Raw genomic sequence first — 19821 nt, 5'->3', positions numbered from 1 at the left:
TGAATGAGATATTAGTGGCAAATTATGTTATGATTCATCTTTTGAATAAATGGAACATTAAGCTTGTATACATTTTGGAAATCATATTTTAATATTCTACTGTCGTAGTCACAATGACTGGATATGAATTGAATTTTCGTACTATTTTTATGTGTTTATGTTATTTTTTTATTATTATGATTTTTTGAGACAGTTTTATTCTTTTGCCCAGGCCAGAGTGCAGTGGCATGATCTTGGCTCACTGCAGCCTCTGCCTCCTGGGTTCAAGTGATTCTCCTGCCTTAGCCTCCCGAGAAGCTGGGATGACAGGCTCCCATCACTATGCCTGGTTAATTTTTGTATTTTTAGAAGAGATGAGGTTTCACCATGTTGGCCAGGCTGGTCTCGAACTCCTGACCTCAGATGCCCCGCCCGCTTTGGCCTCCCAAAATGTTGGGATTACAGGCGTGAGCCACTGCACCCAGCCTGTTTTTAGCATTCTAAGTTGCAATTCTGTATCTGTAAAGTCTTATTTCCACACAACTAAGACATGTTTTAGGAAGTTTGCCAAAAGACCCCTCTTTATCATGGCATTCCTTTTGTCGTGTTTAATTTGATTGATCTTTTCTGCCCTCCCGCTTTTCAGAAATCAAAAGGCTAAAAAGAGGTGCTAAATGTTAAAACTTCTCTTATAGTCTCCCATGAAACTATTAAAAGTCATGGCAAAAGCCACGGTTACTTTTGTGCCAATCTAGTAATTCCAAAAACTACCAAAAAGGGGAAAGTTCTTTGGAAAGCAGTAAAATGAGATGGACAGTTGGGATGTCCAAATGTAGAAAATTAGTCATTACATGTTTGGTCATCTCAAAACCCTGGGGCCACCCCCAACAGTAGGGACTTCTTATTGAGAATTCACTTTTGCTCAATTTTCAGAGAAATGGAATGCTCGCATCACTGATCTGCGTAAACAAGTTGAAGAATTGTTTGAAAGGAAATATGGTATGTCTAAACAGGAAAATTCCTGTAATACTTTGTTGGTGAGCATTTACACAATGGCGTTACTGTTCATCACAGGGGTGATGTGGGCAAGCCCAGCGCTGCCGATGAACCTTGCCATACTTATTTACAAGCCTCTCCTTGTAAGGTTCTTAGCACAGTCTGTCTAAAAATTAGAAGCAGTCTTTGTTTCTAGGTGACTATAAAGCTAAGGAAAAGTTGTATTTCTGTAATTATCAGCTAACATTTCTCTTAAACTTTCAGCATGGATATTTGGGAATTTACTTATATATTTATTGCAAAGCTCTGGATTTGGGGGATTTATTTGAAGATTTTTTTTTTTTTTTTAAATGAGACGGCATTTCGCTCTTGTTGCCTGGGCTGGAGTGCAATGGTGTGATCTCGGCTCATCACAACCTCCACCTCCCCAGTTCAAGCGATTCTCCTGCCTCAGCCTCCTGAGTAGCTGGGACTACAGGTGTGCGCCCCCATGCCCGGCTAATTTTTTGTATTTTTAGTAGAGACGAGGTTTCACTGTGTTAGCCAGGATGGTCTCAATCTCCTGACCTCGTGATCCGCCCGCCTTGGCCTCCCAAAGTGCTGGGATTACCTGCATGAGCCACCATATCGGGCCAAAGATTACTTTTTTAACTGATAGTTTCACTTAATCTATTTTGTTAAATCCAGTATTCACTGAGATGCCCCTATTGTCTCTACTTTTATCTTTTTTTTCTTGAAACGGAGTCTGTAGTTCAGTGATCTGATCTCAGCTCACTGCAACCTCTGCCTCTTGGGTTCAAGCGATTCTCCTGCCTCATTCTCCCAAGGAGCTGGGACTACAGGCACCTGCCCATACCCAGCTAATGTTTCTATTTTTAGTAGAGAAGGGGTTTCACCATGATGGTGAGGCTAGTCTCAAACTCCTGACCTCAAGTGATTTTCCTGCCTCAGCCTCCCAAAGTGCTGGGATTACAGACATGAGCCACCGCGCCCGGCCTCTGCTTTTATCTTGATGCATACCTGAGCTGACGCTAGATTCCAATTCCTTCTTTGCCCTTATACTATTCTACCCTATAGCCACCTTTATGTAGTGATGAAAGACATTAGCAATTGGTTATTATCATCTGTTGGCATATATCAAATGCTTACTGAAAAATAGTAACAACCAGTGAAAAACATCATGTTTTGCAATTTTTATTTTTATTTGGATGACTATTTACTTTGCCGTCAACTAGCGAGCTGTAAAATTGTATGATACACAGTTTTCACTGAATTGCTTTCGGTGAAAATTTAAACACAAACCATATTGATGGTATTTGTGTTAATAAACTTAAAATGAACTTTTTTTTTTTTTTTTTTTTTTTTTTTGAGACAGAGTTTTGCTCTTGTTACCCAGGCTGGAGTGCAATGGCGCGATCTCGGCTCACCGCAACCTCCGCCTCCTGGGTTCAGGCAATTCTCCTGCCCCAGCCTCCTGAGTAGCTGGGATTACAGGCACGCACCACCACGCCCAGCTAATTTTTTGTATTTTTAGTAGAGACGGGGTTTCACCGTGTTGACCAGGATGGTCTCGATCTCTTGACCTTGTGATCCACCCGCCTCGGCCTCCCAAAGTGCTGGGATTACAGGCGTGAGCCACCGCGCCCGGCCCCATGAACTTTTTTTTTATTCATCATGAGTAATATAACCTACCCCTCAATGAAAATCTAGAATTAGAGTAAATTTGCTAATGAATTCAATAATTTTTCCATCATATTTTCAGTGATTTGCTTAAGGTTTCTTAGTGTTTCTTCCACTTTTTAGTAGCTTACGCCTTTTTTGCCTGTGGTTTTTTTTGTTTTTTTGTTCTGAGACGGAATTTCGCTCTTACTGCCGATTCTGGAGTGGTGTGACCTTGGCTCACTGCAACCTCTGCCTTCCAGGTTCAAGTGATTCTCCTACCTGGGCCTCCTGGGTAGCTGGGATTACAGGCTCCCGACACCACGCCCGGCTAACTTTTGTATTTTTAGTAGAGACGGGGTTTCACCATGTTGGCCAGGCTGGTCTCAAACTCCTGGTCTCAGGTGATCCACCCACCTTGGCCTCCCAGAGTGCTGGAATTACAGGCATGAGCCACCGCATCCAGCCCCGTGTTTTTTATTGGTTAATTTTGAAGCTAAAACCTCACCACATGTGCTACCTGGAAGCACTGTCACCTAGTGGTAAGCTCATAGGCTCTGGGGACACAGACTGGCCACACCTCTTCTCTTGTCTGAGTGCTGGTATCCTTTTTTTTTTTTTTTTAATTATAATTTTTTTATTTTTATTTTTATTTTTATTTTTATTTTTTTTAAGCCATGAGAATGAAGGTATCCTCTTTTGTGGTCGTGAGAACTGAAGATCTATCCTGAAGATTGATAAGACAGTAAAGTGCTTCACATAATACCTGGCATACATATAATAAAGGCTGCCTGTTTATATTTTTATTCTATTCTTTATTTGGTGCTATTCTGCATTAAAATAATTTCTTATTACAGTTTTATAAATTTACTATGACATTTTTGCAAATGTTAGTGTTTTTCACGAAGTGAAATGGGTTATGTTGTGGGGCTTTTGTTGTGATGGTGATTTATTAGATTATTTTGTATACAAGACAATACATAATGTTCATCAGCTGTTGTGAAATTATAAAAACGTCTTCACATTTTATAATTTCAAAGCAATATGAATGATAATTGCCTTAGGGAGAGAGATTTTCATTGTGACATATAAATACGATATTCAAGTTTAGTGTACGATAGTGGACATTAACTCAAACTTAACGCTAGCGTATAACATGGTGCACTTGAAGTTTTAGTACAAATATGAATGTTTAGGAAATAAGACTATTGCACACAATAATAGCAAAAGAAAAATGGAGCTGTTCTGATGGGAGACCACTCGTTATGATTTATTTATTTATTTATTTATTTAAATTTTTTTTTTTTTAAAGATGGGGTTTCACCATGTTGGTCAGGCTGGTCTTGAACTCCTAACCTCAGGTGATCCACCCGCCTTGGCCTCCAAAGGGTTTGGATTACAGGCATGAGCCACCATACCCAGCCAATCAATTAATTAATTAATTTTGAGTCGGAGTTTGGTTCTTGTTGCCCAGGCTGGAGTGCAATGGTGTGATCTCCGCTCACTGAAACCTCTGCTTCCTGAATTCAAGTGATTCTCCTGCCTCAGCCTCCCAAGTAGCTGGGATTACAGGCGTGCGCCACCACGCCCAGCTAATGTTGTATTTATAGTAGAGATGGGGTTTCTCCATGCTGGTCACACTCGTCTCAAACTCCTGACCTCAGGTGATCCGCCCATCTCAGCCTCCCAAAGTGCTGGGATTACGGGTATGAGCCACCGCGCCTGGCCCTTTATGTTTGATTTTAATACTCCCCACACTCTTGACGGTTTACAGCTGCTGTATTATTTTACTCTTGGGTAAATAAATCTTAGCAGAAATTTTGTAGTTCAGGAGAATCTTCTGCTTCTGTTATTTATTTGTTTTTATTTATTTATTTATTTTTGAGACGGAGTCTTGCTCTGTTGCCCAGGCTGGAGTGCAATGGCACTATCTCGGCTCGCTGCAACCTCCGTCTCCTGGTTCAAGGGAATCTCCTACCTCAGCCTCCTGAGTAGCTGGGATTATAGGCACCGGCCACCACACCAGCTAATTTTTGTATTTTTAGTAGAGATGGGGTTTCACCATGTTGGCCAGGCTGGTCTGGAACTCCTGACCTCAGGTGATCCTCCTGCCTTAGCCTCCCAAAGTGCTGGGATGACAGGTGTGAGCCACTGTAACCAGCTTGCCTCTGTTATTTAAAAGAAATTATTTTTATAAGCCCAATAAGGCTACAGTAATGTTTACATTTTTAAAATACTGCTTCTTCCATTTAGTACTATATGTATTAAACACACCTGGTGTGTTTTTCTGGCTTTGTAATATGGTTCAGATTTCTGTAGAAAGTTGGCCAGGCGAGGTAGCTCATGCCTGTAGTCCCAGAACTTTGGGAGGCCAAGGCAGGGGGATCACTTGAGGTCAGGAGTTTGAGACCAGCCTAGCCAACATGGTGAAACCCCATCTTTACTAAAAATACAAAAAATTAGCTGGGTGTGGTGGCATGCGCCTGTAGTGCCAGCTAGCCGCTCAGGAGGCTGAGGCAGGAGAATTGCTTGAACCTGGGAAGCGGAGGTTGCAGTGAGCCAGGATTTCGACACTGCACTCCAGCCTGGGCTACAGAGCAAGACTCCACACCATCCCCCCACCAAAAAAAAATTTCTGTAGAAAGTCTGGCTGTAGCCGCATTGCCATAAAGTAATGGGATATTTCACTGCAGACTTTGATAATCAGAATATGAGCATTTTTGGTGTTCTTTTTATTTCCCTCATGCTATTTTTCTTCTGATTCAACTACAGTAACAAGTAAAGATCAAATTATAAAAGTTAAAGAGCAGTAGAGATTCAGTTATTTATTATACTTTTCTACAAATGTTGCCTAAATGATCTCTCTTTCTCTTTTTGTCCTTAAAGCTCAAGCCATAAAAGCCAAAGGCCCGGTGACGATCCCATACCCTCTTTTCCAGTCTCATGTTGAAGACCTTTATGTAGAAGGACTTCCTGAAGGAATCCCTTTTAGAAGGCCATCTACTTACGGAATTCCTCGCCTTGAGAGGATATTACTTGCAAAGGAAAGGATTCGTTTTGTGATTAAGAAGTAAGACTCTTGGATTCCTGTTGGACTCTTGTGTCTGTTGTGAGCAGTAGGTCTTTTTTATTGTTGACACATATTCCTTAACTACCAGGGTTATATGTAATGAGGTTTGAGTGACTTTATGCGTTGGTATTTTCCACTTTTTAATTTATCTGGGTCCCGCATTGCATCAGTCAGCCAGTGTTGGCATTTGAAGCATGAGCACGCTCACACTGGATTGGCATGCAACTGATATTTTCTTTCACAATTTTCTGCTACTTTTGCTAAAGAACATAGTATCCATGCCTTGTTTTTAGGTCTGAGATTTTTTTTTTTTTTTTTTTGAGACGGAGTCCAGTTGCCCAGGCTAGAGTGCAGGGGTGTGATCTCAGCTCACCACAAACACCACCTCCCAGGTTCACGCGATTTTCCTGCCTCAGCCTCCTAAGTAGCTGGGATTATAGGCGTGCGCCACCATGCCTGGATAATTTTTTTTTTAAGATGGAGTCACGATCTGTCTCCCAGGTGCGATCTGCAACCTCCGACTTCCAGGTTCAAACAGTTCTTCTCCTCAGCCTCCTGATTAGCTGGGACTGCAGGTGTGAGCCAACACGCCCAGCTAAGTTTTTGTATTTTTTTTTTTTTTTTTTGAGACAGAGTTTCGCTCTTGTTACCCAGGCTGGAGTGCAATGGCACGATCTCGGCTCACCGCAACCTCCGCCTCCTGGGTTCAGGCAATTCTCCTGCCTCAGCCTCCTGAGTAGCTGGGATTACAGGCACGCGCCACCATGCCCAGCTAATTTTTTGTATTTTTAGTAGAGACGGGGTTTCACCATGTTGACCAAGATGGTCTCGATCTCTTGACCTCGTGATCCACCCGCCTCGGCCTCCCAAAGTGCTGGGATTACAGGCTTGAGCCACCGCGCCTGGCAAGTTTTTGTATTTTTAGTAGAGATGGGTCTTCCCTGTGTTAGCCAGGATGGTCTCGATCTCCTGACCTCATGATCTGCCTGACTCAGTCTCCCAAAGTTGGGATTACAGGCATGAGCCAACGCATCTAGCCAATTTTTGCATTTTTAGCAGAGACGGGGTTTCACTGTGTTGGCTAGGCTGATCACGATTTTTTTTTTTTTTGAGTTGGCATCTCCCACAGAAATCCAGGCTGGAGTGCAGTGGCACACTCTTGGCTCCCAGGTTCAGGCGATTTTCCTGCCTCAGCCTCCCAAGTAGCTGGGATTACAGGCATGTGCCACCACGCCTGGCTAATTTTTATATTTTTAGTAGAGACAGGGTTTCACCATGTTGGCCAGGCTGGTCTTGAACTCCTAACCTCAGGTGATCCTCCCACCTTGGCCTCATAGGCCTGAGATTTTTAAAGCATATATGAGAATATATGATTATTTTTATAGCTGTATGGAGGAAGGTAGTCTTGAATACAATATGACGTTAAAGGATCCCATTGAAGAGTTTTGTAATATGCTTCGAACAGCTGTGGGTTGTAAAGCTGCCTCTTATTTTTTGAGACGGAGTTTCGCTCTTGTTGCCCAGGCTGGAGTGCAATGGCGCATTCTATGCTCACCGAAACCTCCACCTCCTGAGTTCAAGCGATTTTCCTGTCTCAGCCTCCCAAGTAGCTGGGATTGCAGGCATGTGCCACGACGTCTGGCTAATTTTTTGTATTTTTAGTAGAGACGGGATTTCACCATGTTGGCCAGGATGGTCTTGATCTCTTGACCTCGTGATCCACCTGCCTCAGCCTCCCAAAGTGCTGGGATTACAGGCGTGAGCCACCGCGCCCCGCCACAAAGTTGCCTCTTTACCTGTGAGGATACATACTCCATCAAGCACCTTATAAGACAAGTTGCAGTTATCATTTTGTTTTATTACTCTGTAGAAACCTCAAATTAAGATTTAGTTGTGGGCCGGGTGCGGTGGCTCATGCCTGTAATCCCAGCACTTGGGATGCTGAGGCGTGTGGATCACCTGAGGTCAGGAGTTCAAGACCAGCCTGGCCAACATGGTGAAACTCCATCCGTACTAAAAATACAAAAATTTGCCAGGCATGATGGCAGGCACCTGGAATCCCAGATACTCGGGAGGCTGAGGCAGGAGGATTGCTTGAACCTGGAAGGTGGAGGTTGCAGTGAGTTGAGATTGCACCACTGCATTCCAGCCTGGGAAGAAGAGCAAAACTCCATCTCCAAAAAAAAAAAAAAGCATTTAGTTGTGCTCAAGCATCCAGATTATCTTTTCTGGTTTTGAAACCCTGCCTTACTGACTTAGTGTTAAATATGTGCTAGTGGTTATCTGCTGAATATTTCCTAGTGAACATTGAGTATTCATTCTCACCTTTCAGACATGAGCTTCTGAATTCAACACGTGAAGATTTACAGCTTGATAAACCAGCTTCAGGAGGTAGGTTTTCGGTCTTGAGGCAGATCAGAAGATTAGGTGCCATAGTTATTTCACACTTAACATTGATTTCTTCCCTGTGTTACCTTCCACATGAAATAGTATGTCTCTGTTTAATTATGTGCCATTACAGGAGAATTCATGCTGTCAAAATTCTGTCTAATATTCTCTAGAAGAATATACTCATCTTCTTTTTATTAATCCATTGTAAATACATGCAAATATTGCGTTATTGGGTAGACAGAACTAAAAGAACAATATTTTTTCTACTTTTGATGCAAGGTTTATCTACATGATGAATTGAACAGTTTATTATGAAGTCCACATGAGTCAATGGAATAGGCATTCATTGAATTTCCATGATACACAGGACATAAGAAGGTTTCCTTTTAGATCGTGGAGCCATTTATATCACCCCTTGATTGTTAGATGTATTTAGTTTTGTTTTGTTTTTTGAGATGGAGTCTTACTCTGTCGCCCAGGCTGTAGTGCAGTGGTGGGATCTCAGCTCACTGCAACCTGCAGTTCCCGGGTTTGAGCGATTCTCCTGCCTCCACCTCCCAAGTAGCTGGGATTACAGGTATACACCACCATGCCTGGCTACTTTTATATTTTTAGTAGAGATGGGATTTCTCCATGTCGGTCAGGCTGATTCAAACTCCTGACCTCAGGTGATCTGCCTGCCTCAGCCTCCCAGAGTTTTGTGATTATAGGTGTGAGCCACCGCACCTGGCCTGTTAGATATGCGTTTTTTTGTTTGTTTGTCTTTTTGAGGCAGAATCTCCCTCTGTTGCCCAGGCTGGAGTGCAGTGGCACATTCTTGGTGCACTGCAACCTCTGCCTCCTGGGTTCAAACGATTCTCCTGCCTCACCCTCCCAAGTAGCTGGGAATATAGGCACTCGCCACCATGCCTGGCTAATTTTTGTATTTTTAGTAGAGAAGGGGTGTCACCAGATTGGCCAGGCTGGTCTCAAACTCCTGACCTCAGGTGATCTGCCCACCTCAGCCTCCGAGAATTTTAGGATTACAGGCATGAGCCACCTCGCCTGGCCTAGATGTGTTTTAAAAGAAATAGAAATAGAATTGATTTCCTTGCTTGCTTTTGCTCTGGCGTGGAGTGGATCAGGGACAAGACAGAATGGAATCACACTGTTTACATTTACTAAAATGGAAGGATTGCCAGCAAGATCATATTCCTGATCTTCCTGTAGCACATGTTGCCCTCTAGCTGTTCTGGCTTTTTTTCTAGTTTATCGGATGGTTCATTTTGTTCTTTTTGTACAGCGTCTACATTGTTTTAGGAATAAACACATTCTAGAATCTTAGGGATAATTTTATTATTCTGCCTTTTTTCTTTTTGAGACGGAGTCTCGATTTGTTGCCTAGGCTAGAGTACAGTGGCGCAGTCTCAGCTCACTGCAACCTCTACCTCCTGGGTTCAAGCAATTCTTCTGCCTCAGCCTCCCAAGTAGCTGGGATTACAGGCATTTGCCACCACACCTGGCTAATTGTTGTATTTTTAGTAGAGATGGGGTTTCACCATGTTGGCCAGGCTGCTCTTGAACTCCTGATCTCAAGTGATTCCCCCTACCTTGGTCTCCCAAAGTGCTGGGATTACAGGTGTAAGCCACTGTACCCAGCCACGAATCTTGGAAATAATTTTAGTCACATTAAAAGAAAAACTAATACCTACCATTTTATAATAATATTAAATAATGAAAGTTATTAAACCCATTAAATTGAGAAAACTTGTATTACTGTTATTTTGACAGTAAAGGAAGAATGGTATGCCAGAATCACTAAATTAAGAAAGATGGTGGATCAGCTTTTCTGCAAAAAATTTGGTAAGTCTTTTTTTTTTTTAATCCCTTCTAACTACAGTGTATAGTGAGTAATGTTTTTTTAAATGTTGTTTTATTTTAGGAAAGTAAATACAGTGAATAGGACTCACCTTCAGTTTTCTCTCTCTCTCTCTCTCTCTCTCTCTCTCTCTCTCTCTCTCTTTTTTCTTTTTGAGAGGGAATTGTGCTCTGTTGCCTGGCTGGAGTGCAGTGGCACAATCTCAGCTCACTGCAACCTCCTCCTCCCGGGTTCAAGCAGTTCTCCTGCCTCAGCCTCTCAAGTTGCTGGGATTACAGGTGCATGCCACTACACCTGGCTAATTTTTATATTTTTAGTAGAGATGGGGTTTTGCCATGTTGGCCAGGCTGGGCTTGAACTCCTGACCTCACTTGATCTGCCTGCCTCAGCCTCCCAAAGTGCTGGGATTACAGGTGTGAACCACCATGCCCGGCCCCCATTCCATGAATTCCTTGTGGAAAGTTATTTCCTTAAAATGGCATGCTCACGAGGTTGAAGGGGTATAGAACATTGGCTTCCTGATTGCAGTACACATGAATGTCCTGAAATGTGTCAGTTTGTAGCGGCCAGTGGAGGAGGGTTGTCACGGTCCTGAACAGGTAGTAATCAAAGGCCGCTTCCAGATAGTGTTTAGGTGATGTTCCCTATTGTCTGTTGTGATCTTTTTTCTCTCTTTTCTTCTGAAGGATACTGAAAAACAAAGCTGAATCGTTTACACTCTCAGAGCTATTAAGATGGTCTTAGGACCAGGACACTGAAATCTGCCAAAATCTGGCTGTTGATGATGGGTCATTTCTACTTGTCTTTGTTGTATGAAGTCTATTCAATAGTTAATAAATATGTTTCTAGAGTTTTTTCAATTAAAAAAAAAATTGACCTGTGCCTTGCTTTGGATTGTACTAAAATCTGATTTCAATACAAATGTCGTCTCCCGAATTGCTTTGATTCTGTCTAGCGGAAGCCTTGGGGAGCACCGAAGCCAAGGCTGTTCCGTACCAAAAATTTGAGGCACACCCGAATGATCTGTATGTGGAAGGACTACCAGAAAACATTCCTTTCCGAAGTCCCTCATGGTATGGAATCCCAAGGCTGGAAAAAATCATTCAAGTGGGCAATCGCATTAAATTTGTTATTAAAAGGTAAGCCAATCATCTGAAGAAACAGTTTTAGTGTCTTCCGTGAGAACAGATTAATTTGATGAAGATGGGTCTTTTGTTTACCTCATCATGACTATTTTATATTTACGATGAAGGCATTCATGTTTAGATTCACTTATTCAACAAATACTTGTTAGTGTAAGCATCAGATGTGCAAAATTGTGTCTAACAAGAATGCCTTCCTTGGGAGGATTCATACAAAGAGGAATGCAATGAAGGCTGGGCATGGCAGCTCACACCTGTAATCCCAGTATTTTGGGAGGCCGGGGCAGGAGGATCACTTGAGGTCAGGAGTTCAAGACCAGTCTGGCCAACATGGTGAAACTCCATCTGTACTAAAAATACAAAAATTAGCTGGATGCAGTGGTGTGTGCCTGTAGTCCCAGCTACTTGGGAGGCTGAGGTTAGAGAATCGCTTGAACCTGGGAGGCGGAGGTTGCAGTGAGCGAGATGGCACCACTGCACTCCAGCCTGGGTGACAGAGCAAGACTCCATCTCAAAAAAAAAGAAAAATGCAACGAAGCATTATTGAGGATTTTTAGAGGAGAAGGTGAGGATGGCGTACCTAGTTCATTCACTTGTACATCCAGCAGAGAGGGAAGGCGTTTCAAGTCAAGGAAATCTATGAGTAGGGGCGGGAGTCGGCAAACCTCTCCACATATCCACGGATCTCACCCATTGTGTGTGGAGTGAGGAGTGCCATGTGGGCATGGCGGGATGGCATGGGTAGATTGTGGTGGTCAAGTGGAGGAAGACCTCAGATCTTAGAAAAGCAGAGGTAGTCATGAATTGGTCTCGAAGCACATCCCTCTGAAAATCACTTGGATCTGCCCTTTAGAAAAGTTATTGTGGCTTGATTTTGAAGGGTAACACAGTGGTAGTTTGGGTGCAGGGGTAGGAACAGAAGGCCTCTCTCCACTCACGGAAGGGATGCTGAAGGGAAACCTTGCTTACTGATTGGGGTTGTACCTCTGTGTGTTCATTGGGACCGAGTTATAAGGGAGAGGAAAGGTTTAAGGCGATGCAGCAAGCTGCTTCTGGCTGTGCCGTGGGACAGTTCAGCCAAGATTCGGAAGCAGAACTGAGCAGCTTTGGGGGCAAAGTGACTTTTGCATGTTTATCTTAAATATAAGATGACTTTGAAGGTCTCACCTGAATGTCTGAAAATTGCCATTTTCAAAATAAACTCAAGTCAGCAAGTGATTTTTTTCACTACAAAATGAAGTCAGAATGAACCATATTTAAAAATAATTGGCAGTGCACCCCGGTGTGAGAAAGGCCCATGAGCTGCTTCCAAATGCTTTGTTACTGATACCAGCTCTGTTTTTCAGACCAGAACTTCTGACTCACAGTACCACTGAAGTTACTCAGCCGAGAACAAATACACCAGGTAAAGTAGTTGTGGAATCCTTCTTTAAAAACACAGATCAATACTTTTTAGGCTTTTAAAAATTAATGTCATCTTTTAAAATATGGAAGTTCTCCTTTCCCCGCCTCCCCAAAAAGTCGTTTGCAGAAGCTCAATCCAGGCACTTCTTGATTTATCAGTGTGAACACCTGTAGTGTGCGCATAGCTCAGGCTTTGAACCTAGACCACTGTTACCCACGAGAAAGACAGTGTGCACCCAAATGCAAGCCGCGTATGTGATTTTACATGTTCTCGTTCAGACTGTAATCATTATAAAGAAACACACGGCCCGGCGCGGTGGCTCACGCCTGTGATCCCAGCACTTTGGGAGGCGGAGGCGGGCAGATCACAAGGTGAAGAGATTGAGACCATCCTGGCCAACATGGTGAAAGTCCGTCTCTAAAAAAATAAAAAATAATAAAAATGAGCTGGGAGTGGTGGTACGGGCCTGTAGTCCCAGCTACATGGGTGGCTGAAACAGGAGAATAGCTTGAATCCGGGAGGTGGAGGTTGCAGTGAGCCGAGATCACACCTCTGCACTCCAGCCTGGTGACAGAGGAAGACTCTGTCTCAAAAAAAAAAAAAAAAGGAAATAGACAATGAAGTATTTCACAGTCCTTATTTCATAAGCATATATTCTTTATTTGACAATCTGCATGTCTTTCATACTCACGGCATATTTCAATTCCAAGTAGCCACATTTGAAACATTTCTACTGCTCGGGGATGGTATCTTCTATCTGCATTTAGACCTTAATGTTTATTCCTAGGCACCCTGATCCTAAAATGGCAAAAACTGTAACTCTGGCCTGCACACAAATGTCAGCCTAATAGGAAAGATGTAAGAAGTCTCTGTTCAATGAATGATGTTATTTTCCTTATTAGAGCTCTAAGTGTGCCTTTATTATTTCTTTCCTTTTTTTTTTTTTTTTTTTTTTTTTTTTTGAGATGAAGTCTAACTCTGCTGTAGCCCAGGCTGGAGTGCAGTGGTGTGATCTCGGCTCAGTGGGGCCTCTGCCTCCCAGTTTCAAGCAATTCTTCTGCCTCAGCCACCTGAGAAGCTGGAGCTGTAGGCATGCACCACCACGCCCGGCTAATTTTTGTATTTTTGTATTTTTCGGTTTCCCCCTCCTCTTCCTCCCAGGAGAAGAAGGGAAGGAGCTGGCTTTCTGGCAGGTTTCAGAAAGGCCGGCAGTTTCTCTGTATGAATCACTTTCCTCTCCCAAAGACAAAGGGCTTTCTCCTCCCTCTTGTGCGCCTTTGTGATTTTTCTCCGTTTTAATGCTGCCATGGATACTTCTTTCAACCTGAAACCAGCCTGTCCAACATGGGGTTTCACCATGTTGGACAGGCTGGTTTCGAACTCCCGACCTCAGGTGATTCACCTGCCTTGGCCTCCCAAAGTGTTGGGATTACAGGTGTGAGCCACCACACCCAGCCTGTTTCTCTTTGTTTCCCATTGTTAATGTCAGAGTAAGTGACCACAATTTGTAGATCATGAGCCACCTTAGGAACTTCTGTTGCCAAGAACCAATAAATGGCCATACCCTGTGGGGTGGTGTTCTGTTGTCCGGAAGTGAGTGTTTGGAATCAAGTATGAGATTTGTGTGTGTATTAGGTGTTTAAAGATTGGTGCAGTTAATCAAGCTCATGAGTACTAAGGTGAACAAATGTTTCAAGTTGGGTTAATGGGTGTGTCCTAAAATACTGCTCCTTCAGTTCTCACAGGGCCTTGTGGCCATTCGTGAAGGTCAGTCAGTGTGCCACATGGATTTTGTGTGGATTAGGGTGTGGAACGTGGTTGAGAAATTCTGTAGAAGGGTAGTAACGTGACCGTGGTCCGGGAGTCCTGCACTGGAGAAGGTGAAAGTCAGCGCTTCACTCATAGGTTAGCCTCAAAATGCTTTTTTTTTTTTTTTTTTGAGATGGAGTTTCGCTCTTGTTACCCAGGCTGGAGTGCAATGGCGCGATCTCAGCTCACCACAACCTCCGCCTCCCAGGTTCAGGCAATTCTCCTGCCTCAGCCTCCTGAGTAGCTGGGATTACAGACACGCGCCACCATGCCCAGCTAATTTTTTGTAGTTTTAGTAGAGACGGGGTTTCACCGTGTTGACCAGGATGGTCTCGATCTCTTGACCTTGTGATCCACCCGCCTCGGCCTCCCAAAGTGCTGGGATTACAGGCTTGAGCCACCGCGCCCAGCCTCAAAATGCTTTTGATTTGGTCAAGGAAACAAAGTATTGGTGAAGAATCGAAGATTGGAAGTGACACATTTTTTCGCTGAGGGAAGTAGTGGAGAAAGAAAAACCTTCCAGGAGACAGGTCTTCAGTTTGGGTGAATCTGAACATGATGAAACCTGTAGAAATTCATTTCTCAAGACAAAGCTCAAGTTCAAGGCTGTGAGGCGTGCACTCAGCGCTTTTGTCAGGGGTGGCTGTGACAGTGACTGCAAAAGCCTGTACGATATAAAGAAGGTGCAGGCGCCCTCGAAGTCACTGCAAGGATTGGGTCTGGAGCAGTGCGGGACCTGCCATCGTCACCAGAGCGCAGCAGCGGTCGCCACAAGGAGAATCTCCACTTTTGCCGTCACTAACAGCACTTGACTTTATCCCATTCCTAAAAGATCCTGGAAGGAATGAAAGCTGCTTGGTGGCTCCTCATTCTGCCATAACCTTACGTGACGTGCCCGTGGACCGTGCATTAGTCTTTGGACAGGACAATTCAAGTCACAGACCATGTGACAAAAGAATTTTGGGGCCATCAGAATTGTCTGCTTAAAGACACCATGAGTGCGCATTGTCCTCAGCTTGGTGAAAGGGAGCTGTCACACCTGAGAAGGTGGTGGAGCCAGGGACGTGATGGAGGGAGAGGCAGCACCTGGCTCTGTGAGGTGGAGTGTGACTTCCTGCCTGGTAGGAGCCACTGCCAGAGGAGGAGGTGGGGGCGGGGCAGAAGAGGAGGCTAAGTGGTAAGTGAAGAGACGCACTTGACCTCAGAGGAGGAGAGTCCGATGTCTTTATTGGTGGTATTGAAATGTGGTTCATACCGGAGTTATTTTCTGTGCCTGAATGAACTCTGAAATCCACAGGGAAAACGCAACTCACGTTAAACCGTTGAGATGCTAAGTTTTCTTTTAAAGTAAAGGAAATGTTACAAGATCTTCGGAAACCACCAACCTTTAGTGATATTTTCAGTCCTCCTCCGACATTTTCCGCTGCGTTTGTCACAGAAATGAACTCCACACTGAGGTGAACCCTCCACCCCGACCCTTTTCCTCTCTCTCTCTCTCTTTTTTTTTTTTTTTTTTTTTTTTTTTGAGACGGAGTTTCACTCATGTTACCCAGGCTGGAGTGCAATGGCGCGATCTCGGCTCACCGCAACCTCCGCCTCCTGGGTTCAGGCAATTCTCCTGCCTCAGCCTTCTGAGTAGCTGGGATTACAGGCACACACCACCATGCCCAGATAATTTTTTGTATTTTTTTTTAGTAGAGACGGGGTTTCACCATGTTGGCCAGGATGGTCTCGATCTCTTGACCTTGTGATCCACCCGCCTCGGCCTCCCAAAGTGCTGGGATTACAGGCGTGAGCCACCGCGCCCGGCCTCCTCTCTCTCTCTTTCCCGTCTTGCCTCATCCAGGAACACTCCAGTCATCCTCCAAGTCCGTCTCTGCCCTCGTCCGCACCCCCTCCACCCCAGCGCTGAACGCCGTCCACATGAGTGTTTTTTCTTTTGGGTAGGAAAAACAACCCCGCTGTCACTGAGTGATGCTGAGTGCCATCCCCCTTTTACCATGGCTCACTTTTTTTTGAAGTGATTTTTCCTTTTATGTCTTTTGCTTTAAGCCATCTGTGAAATTGCACGGCGATTTCTGGGGTGGGGACAGAAGGAAGGCAGTGGTAGAGGTCATTGGTGCTGTGCCCAGTTGGCTGGAGGAGGTGCGAGGCAGGGTGCTCCTGCACTGGGGCAGCTGGAAGAGCTTGGATGGCCCCGTGGGCAGGCGGGTGAGTTCTGTGAGTCGGACGGCCGGTACGCAGTGTCCTTCGTGGTTCCAGCTTGTGGGCTTGATCAGGCCGTCACCTGCAGCTGGTAATGAACTCTGCTGCTTTTGAGTCGCCCTTGGCAGAGATGATGGCCGCCGCCTTCTGCTGCTCAGCTTTTGCCACCACGCATCTGGCCCTCTCTCCTTCTTGCTGAGCTACCTATTTGGCTTCCACTGCTTCTGGAAATGCCTCCCTGAAGGTCAGATCCAAGGTCATAGCATCCGGGAGGAACCCAAAGGTTGCTGCCTGCTCCGAAGTTGATTGCTCGCCTGTCTAGAGCTCAGCCCTCCCTGCGTGATCAGTTCTCCAGCCTCAGCCGAGCCATCCCTGGCTCGAGGAGTTCTGCAGTGATGGACGGCAGCACGCTCTTCATTAGCGTCTCTGATGCTCAGAAGATGCTCAGACCTGGCCAGCAAAAGGTGGGAAGAGGACGCCCAGTGTGATGGTGACAGTCTTTGCTCACAGTGATGACTGGCATGTTACGTGGTCAAGAGCAGCAGTCAGAGACAATTGGTTTCTTTTCCCATGGGATGTGAAAGTGAGTTCCATCCCCTCTCACAGTATCCTGAGCTCCGTGGACTTAGTGGAAGATGACAGCTCTCTGTCCAGCATCACAGTGTAGAAGGCAGAGTTCCCCACGCCTCCTGCAGCAGCTAAAGCCCGGTCAGGCTTGGCAGCTGTGTTTCCGTCTGCTGGACCCACGCACACCTGCCTCCACTCCAACCCCCACATGAATTCGTGCCTTTATCATTGATTTCTGATGGGAAAACTTGCTTTGATTGGTGAAGTGTTGCTTTATGTGGATTTCTAGGCACACCTCTGTTAGACAGAACAAGGACTGCCTGTAGAGAAAGCAAATAGAAGTGAAATCGCTCTTGTTTGAGCTGGTGTGGGAGCGCTCCAACCTTACGCAGCTGGCCTCCCTGCCATGACAGTTCCCCGAGGGACTTCTCCAAGGAGGAATGTGTGAGACGCACTGATTCTGAGCACTCTTGCATGTGGGCAAATTTCATTTTATTTACAATGCAAACTTAAATTTAAATTCTGTCTTTCTAGGCCAGGTGTGGTGGCTTATACCTGTAATCCCACCCCTTTGGGAGGCCAAGGCAGGTGGATCACTTGAGGCCAGGCATTCACAGCCAGCTTGGCCAACATGGTGAAACCTTGTCTCTACTAAAAATACAAAAATTAGCCAGACGTGGCACGCACATGTAATCCCAGCTACTTGGGAGGCCGAGGCAGGAGAATTGCTTGAACCCGGGAAGTGGAGGTTGCAGTGAGCTGAGATCACACCATTGCACTCCAGCCTGGGCGTCATAGGGAGATCCGTCTCTCAACAAATGAATAAGTAAATTCTGTCTCTCTGCAGTTTTTCTGATATTTGGCAAGTACTGGAAATTATTCATTTCCTTAAGACCCGCAATTTTTGTTTTTAACAAAACTGAATTAAGAGAATCACTACAAGCAAGGGTACATTCTGGGAAATCCATTCTGATTTGCAACAGCACCAATCAATAACATGGTTAATTGGGCTTATTTTTGTTTTCCAGTCAAAGAAGATTGGAATGTCAGAATTACCAAGTTACGGAAGCAGGTGGAAGAGATTTTTAATCTGAAATTTGGTAAGTAACATCCAGCATTTACGTCTTTAATAACATATCAATGAAGGGCCATGTCTGAATGAAGTATAGAAGTTCAGGACCTAAAGAAGGAAGGTCCCAGAAACTCAGTTTTCCACCACTACACCTGCTACTGAAAACAAGCCAATGACTTCCTTTCTCTTGAATTCCGCCTTCTCCGTTGTCAGAATGGGAGAGGAAGGGAGACGTTAGGATAACTCGCAGTTCCACTGTCTGAACTTCTGATCTGGCTAACACCCATGTGACAAGTAGGTTTCATCATTTGTTTCAGCTTAGATTTGTTGACAGCGGTTTCCTGGAGTGCTGTCTTGAGCAGGAGTCTGAGGAGGCTCAGCAAGAGCGTTTCAGTTGATTGGGTGTATCTGTCATGGGGAAGGAAGTAAGGAGCGGGCAGTGGTAGCAGAGTTTCCGGGCGTTCCTGTCCATTACCTCAATCTGGGCTGTTGACGTTTCTTTTTTTTTTTTTTTTTTTTTTTGAGACGGAGTTTTGCTCTTGTTACCCAGGCTGGAGTGCAATGGCGCAATCTCGGCTCACTGCAACCTCCGCCTCCTGGGTTCAGGCAATTCTCCTGCCTTAGCCTCCTTAGTAGCTGAAATTACAGGCACGCGCCACCATGCCCAGCTAATTTTTTTGTATTTTTAGTAGAGACGGGGTTTCACCATGTTGACCAGGATGGTCTCGATCTGTTGACCTCGTGATCCACCCGCCTCGGCCTCCCAAAGTGCTGGGATTACAGGCTTGAGCCACCGCGCCCGGCAACGTTTCTTGTCCCAGATCAGGAGTCCTCACTGCCCTGCCTCTGACCGCTCGGACTGAGTGCTGCTTAGCTGTGTGGTAGACACTGTGTTTTTTGACCAGACACCCTTCCTCTCGATGATAACACAAAGGCTGGCAGGGGTCGCTGCTGTGTGGAATGGCCTTCCATCATTTCTGCCCCGAGCACAGAGGTCATTTTGACTAATAACTCTCCTTTTGATTTAAAGTGTTCCGATGTTCCTCTTAAAATCCTTACTTTCTAGGCTCGTTCTTCAGGTTTGCCCAATATCCTAAGCAAAATGCCTCCCATATGAAGCGGCTATTGCTCCGTCGTAGGGAATTTGTCCATGATGTACTTGGGAATGCAGACACAAATAAAAGAATGTCCGCGTCACACGTGATCCTCCACAAGTTACGTTCTCTTGCACTTTCAGCTCAAGCTCTTGGACTCACCGAGGCAGTGAAAGTACCATATCCTGTGTTTGAATCAAACCCCGAGTTCCTGTACGTAGAAGGCTTGCCAGAGGGGATTCCCTTTCGAAGCCCTACCTGGTTCGGAATTCCACGACTTGAAAGAATTGTCCGTGGGAGTAACAAAATCAAGTTCGTTGTGAAAAAGTAAGTGATCTTTGCCACTGTAGTCATTTCGGGAATTAAAACAATAAAAATGACGTTTCTGTTCATTAGGTTTTCTAGCTAGAGGTGACAGGCGTGGGTGTGAGTCCTTGATGGAAAAGCCTGGCTCTGAGCTGCAGTCCTGGTGCTGTCCATTGCCCCTGCAGTCCCCCAGCCTGTCCACCGTCATCCTCATCAGTGCAAGGAAAATAGTGACGATGGCCTCTGAGGTGTCACTCCAAGGCACTGT

At 44.9% G+C, this 19821-nt stretch overlaps 1 protein-coding gene and 1 long non-coding RNA gene across 8 annotated transcripts in view; both read left to right on the top strand.

Annotated features, from left to right (window-relative positions):
* Positions 1 to 19821, top strand: part of GTF2I (general transcription factor IIi) — a 110953-nt gene that overhangs the window by 71030 nt on the left and 20102 nt on the right. For all 7 annotated transcript variants that reach the window (XM_032254924.1, XM_032254921.1, XM_032254923.1 and 4 more), the window contains 8 exons: positions 913 to 978; positions 5521 to 5704; positions 8037 to 8095; positions 9866 to 9937; positions 10909 to 11092; positions 12442 to 12500; positions 18110 to 18181; positions 19391 to 19574. In XM_032254924.1, coding sequence (XP_032110815.1) covers positions 913 to 978; positions 5521 to 5704; positions 8037 to 8095; positions 9866 to 9937; positions 10909 to 11092; positions 12442 to 12500; positions 18110 to 18181; positions 19391 to 19574 — 880 coding nt within the window. The remainder of the gene's footprint in view (positions 1 to 912; positions 979 to 5520; positions 5705 to 8036; positions 8096 to 9865; positions 9938 to 10908; positions 11093 to 12441; positions 12501 to 18109; positions 18182 to 19390; positions 19575 to 19821) is intronic.
* LOC116534531 lies at positions 3043 to 3859 on the top strand. Its single transcript, XR_004261771.1, has 2 exons — positions 3043 to 3236; positions 3324 to 3859. It is a non-coding gene; the product is annotated as an uncharacterized LOC116534531 (long non-coding RNA).

Source organism: Sapajus apella, unplaced genomic scaffold, assembly GCF_009761245.1.
Source record: "Sapajus apella isolate SASKATOON/1434 unplaced genomic scaffold, GSC_monkey_1.0 scaffold88, whole genome shotgun sequence".
NCBI lineage: Eukaryota > Metazoa > Chordata > Mammalia > Primates > Cebidae > Sapajus > Sapajus apella.
This window is presented reverse-complemented; position numbering and strand designations above follow the sequence as displayed.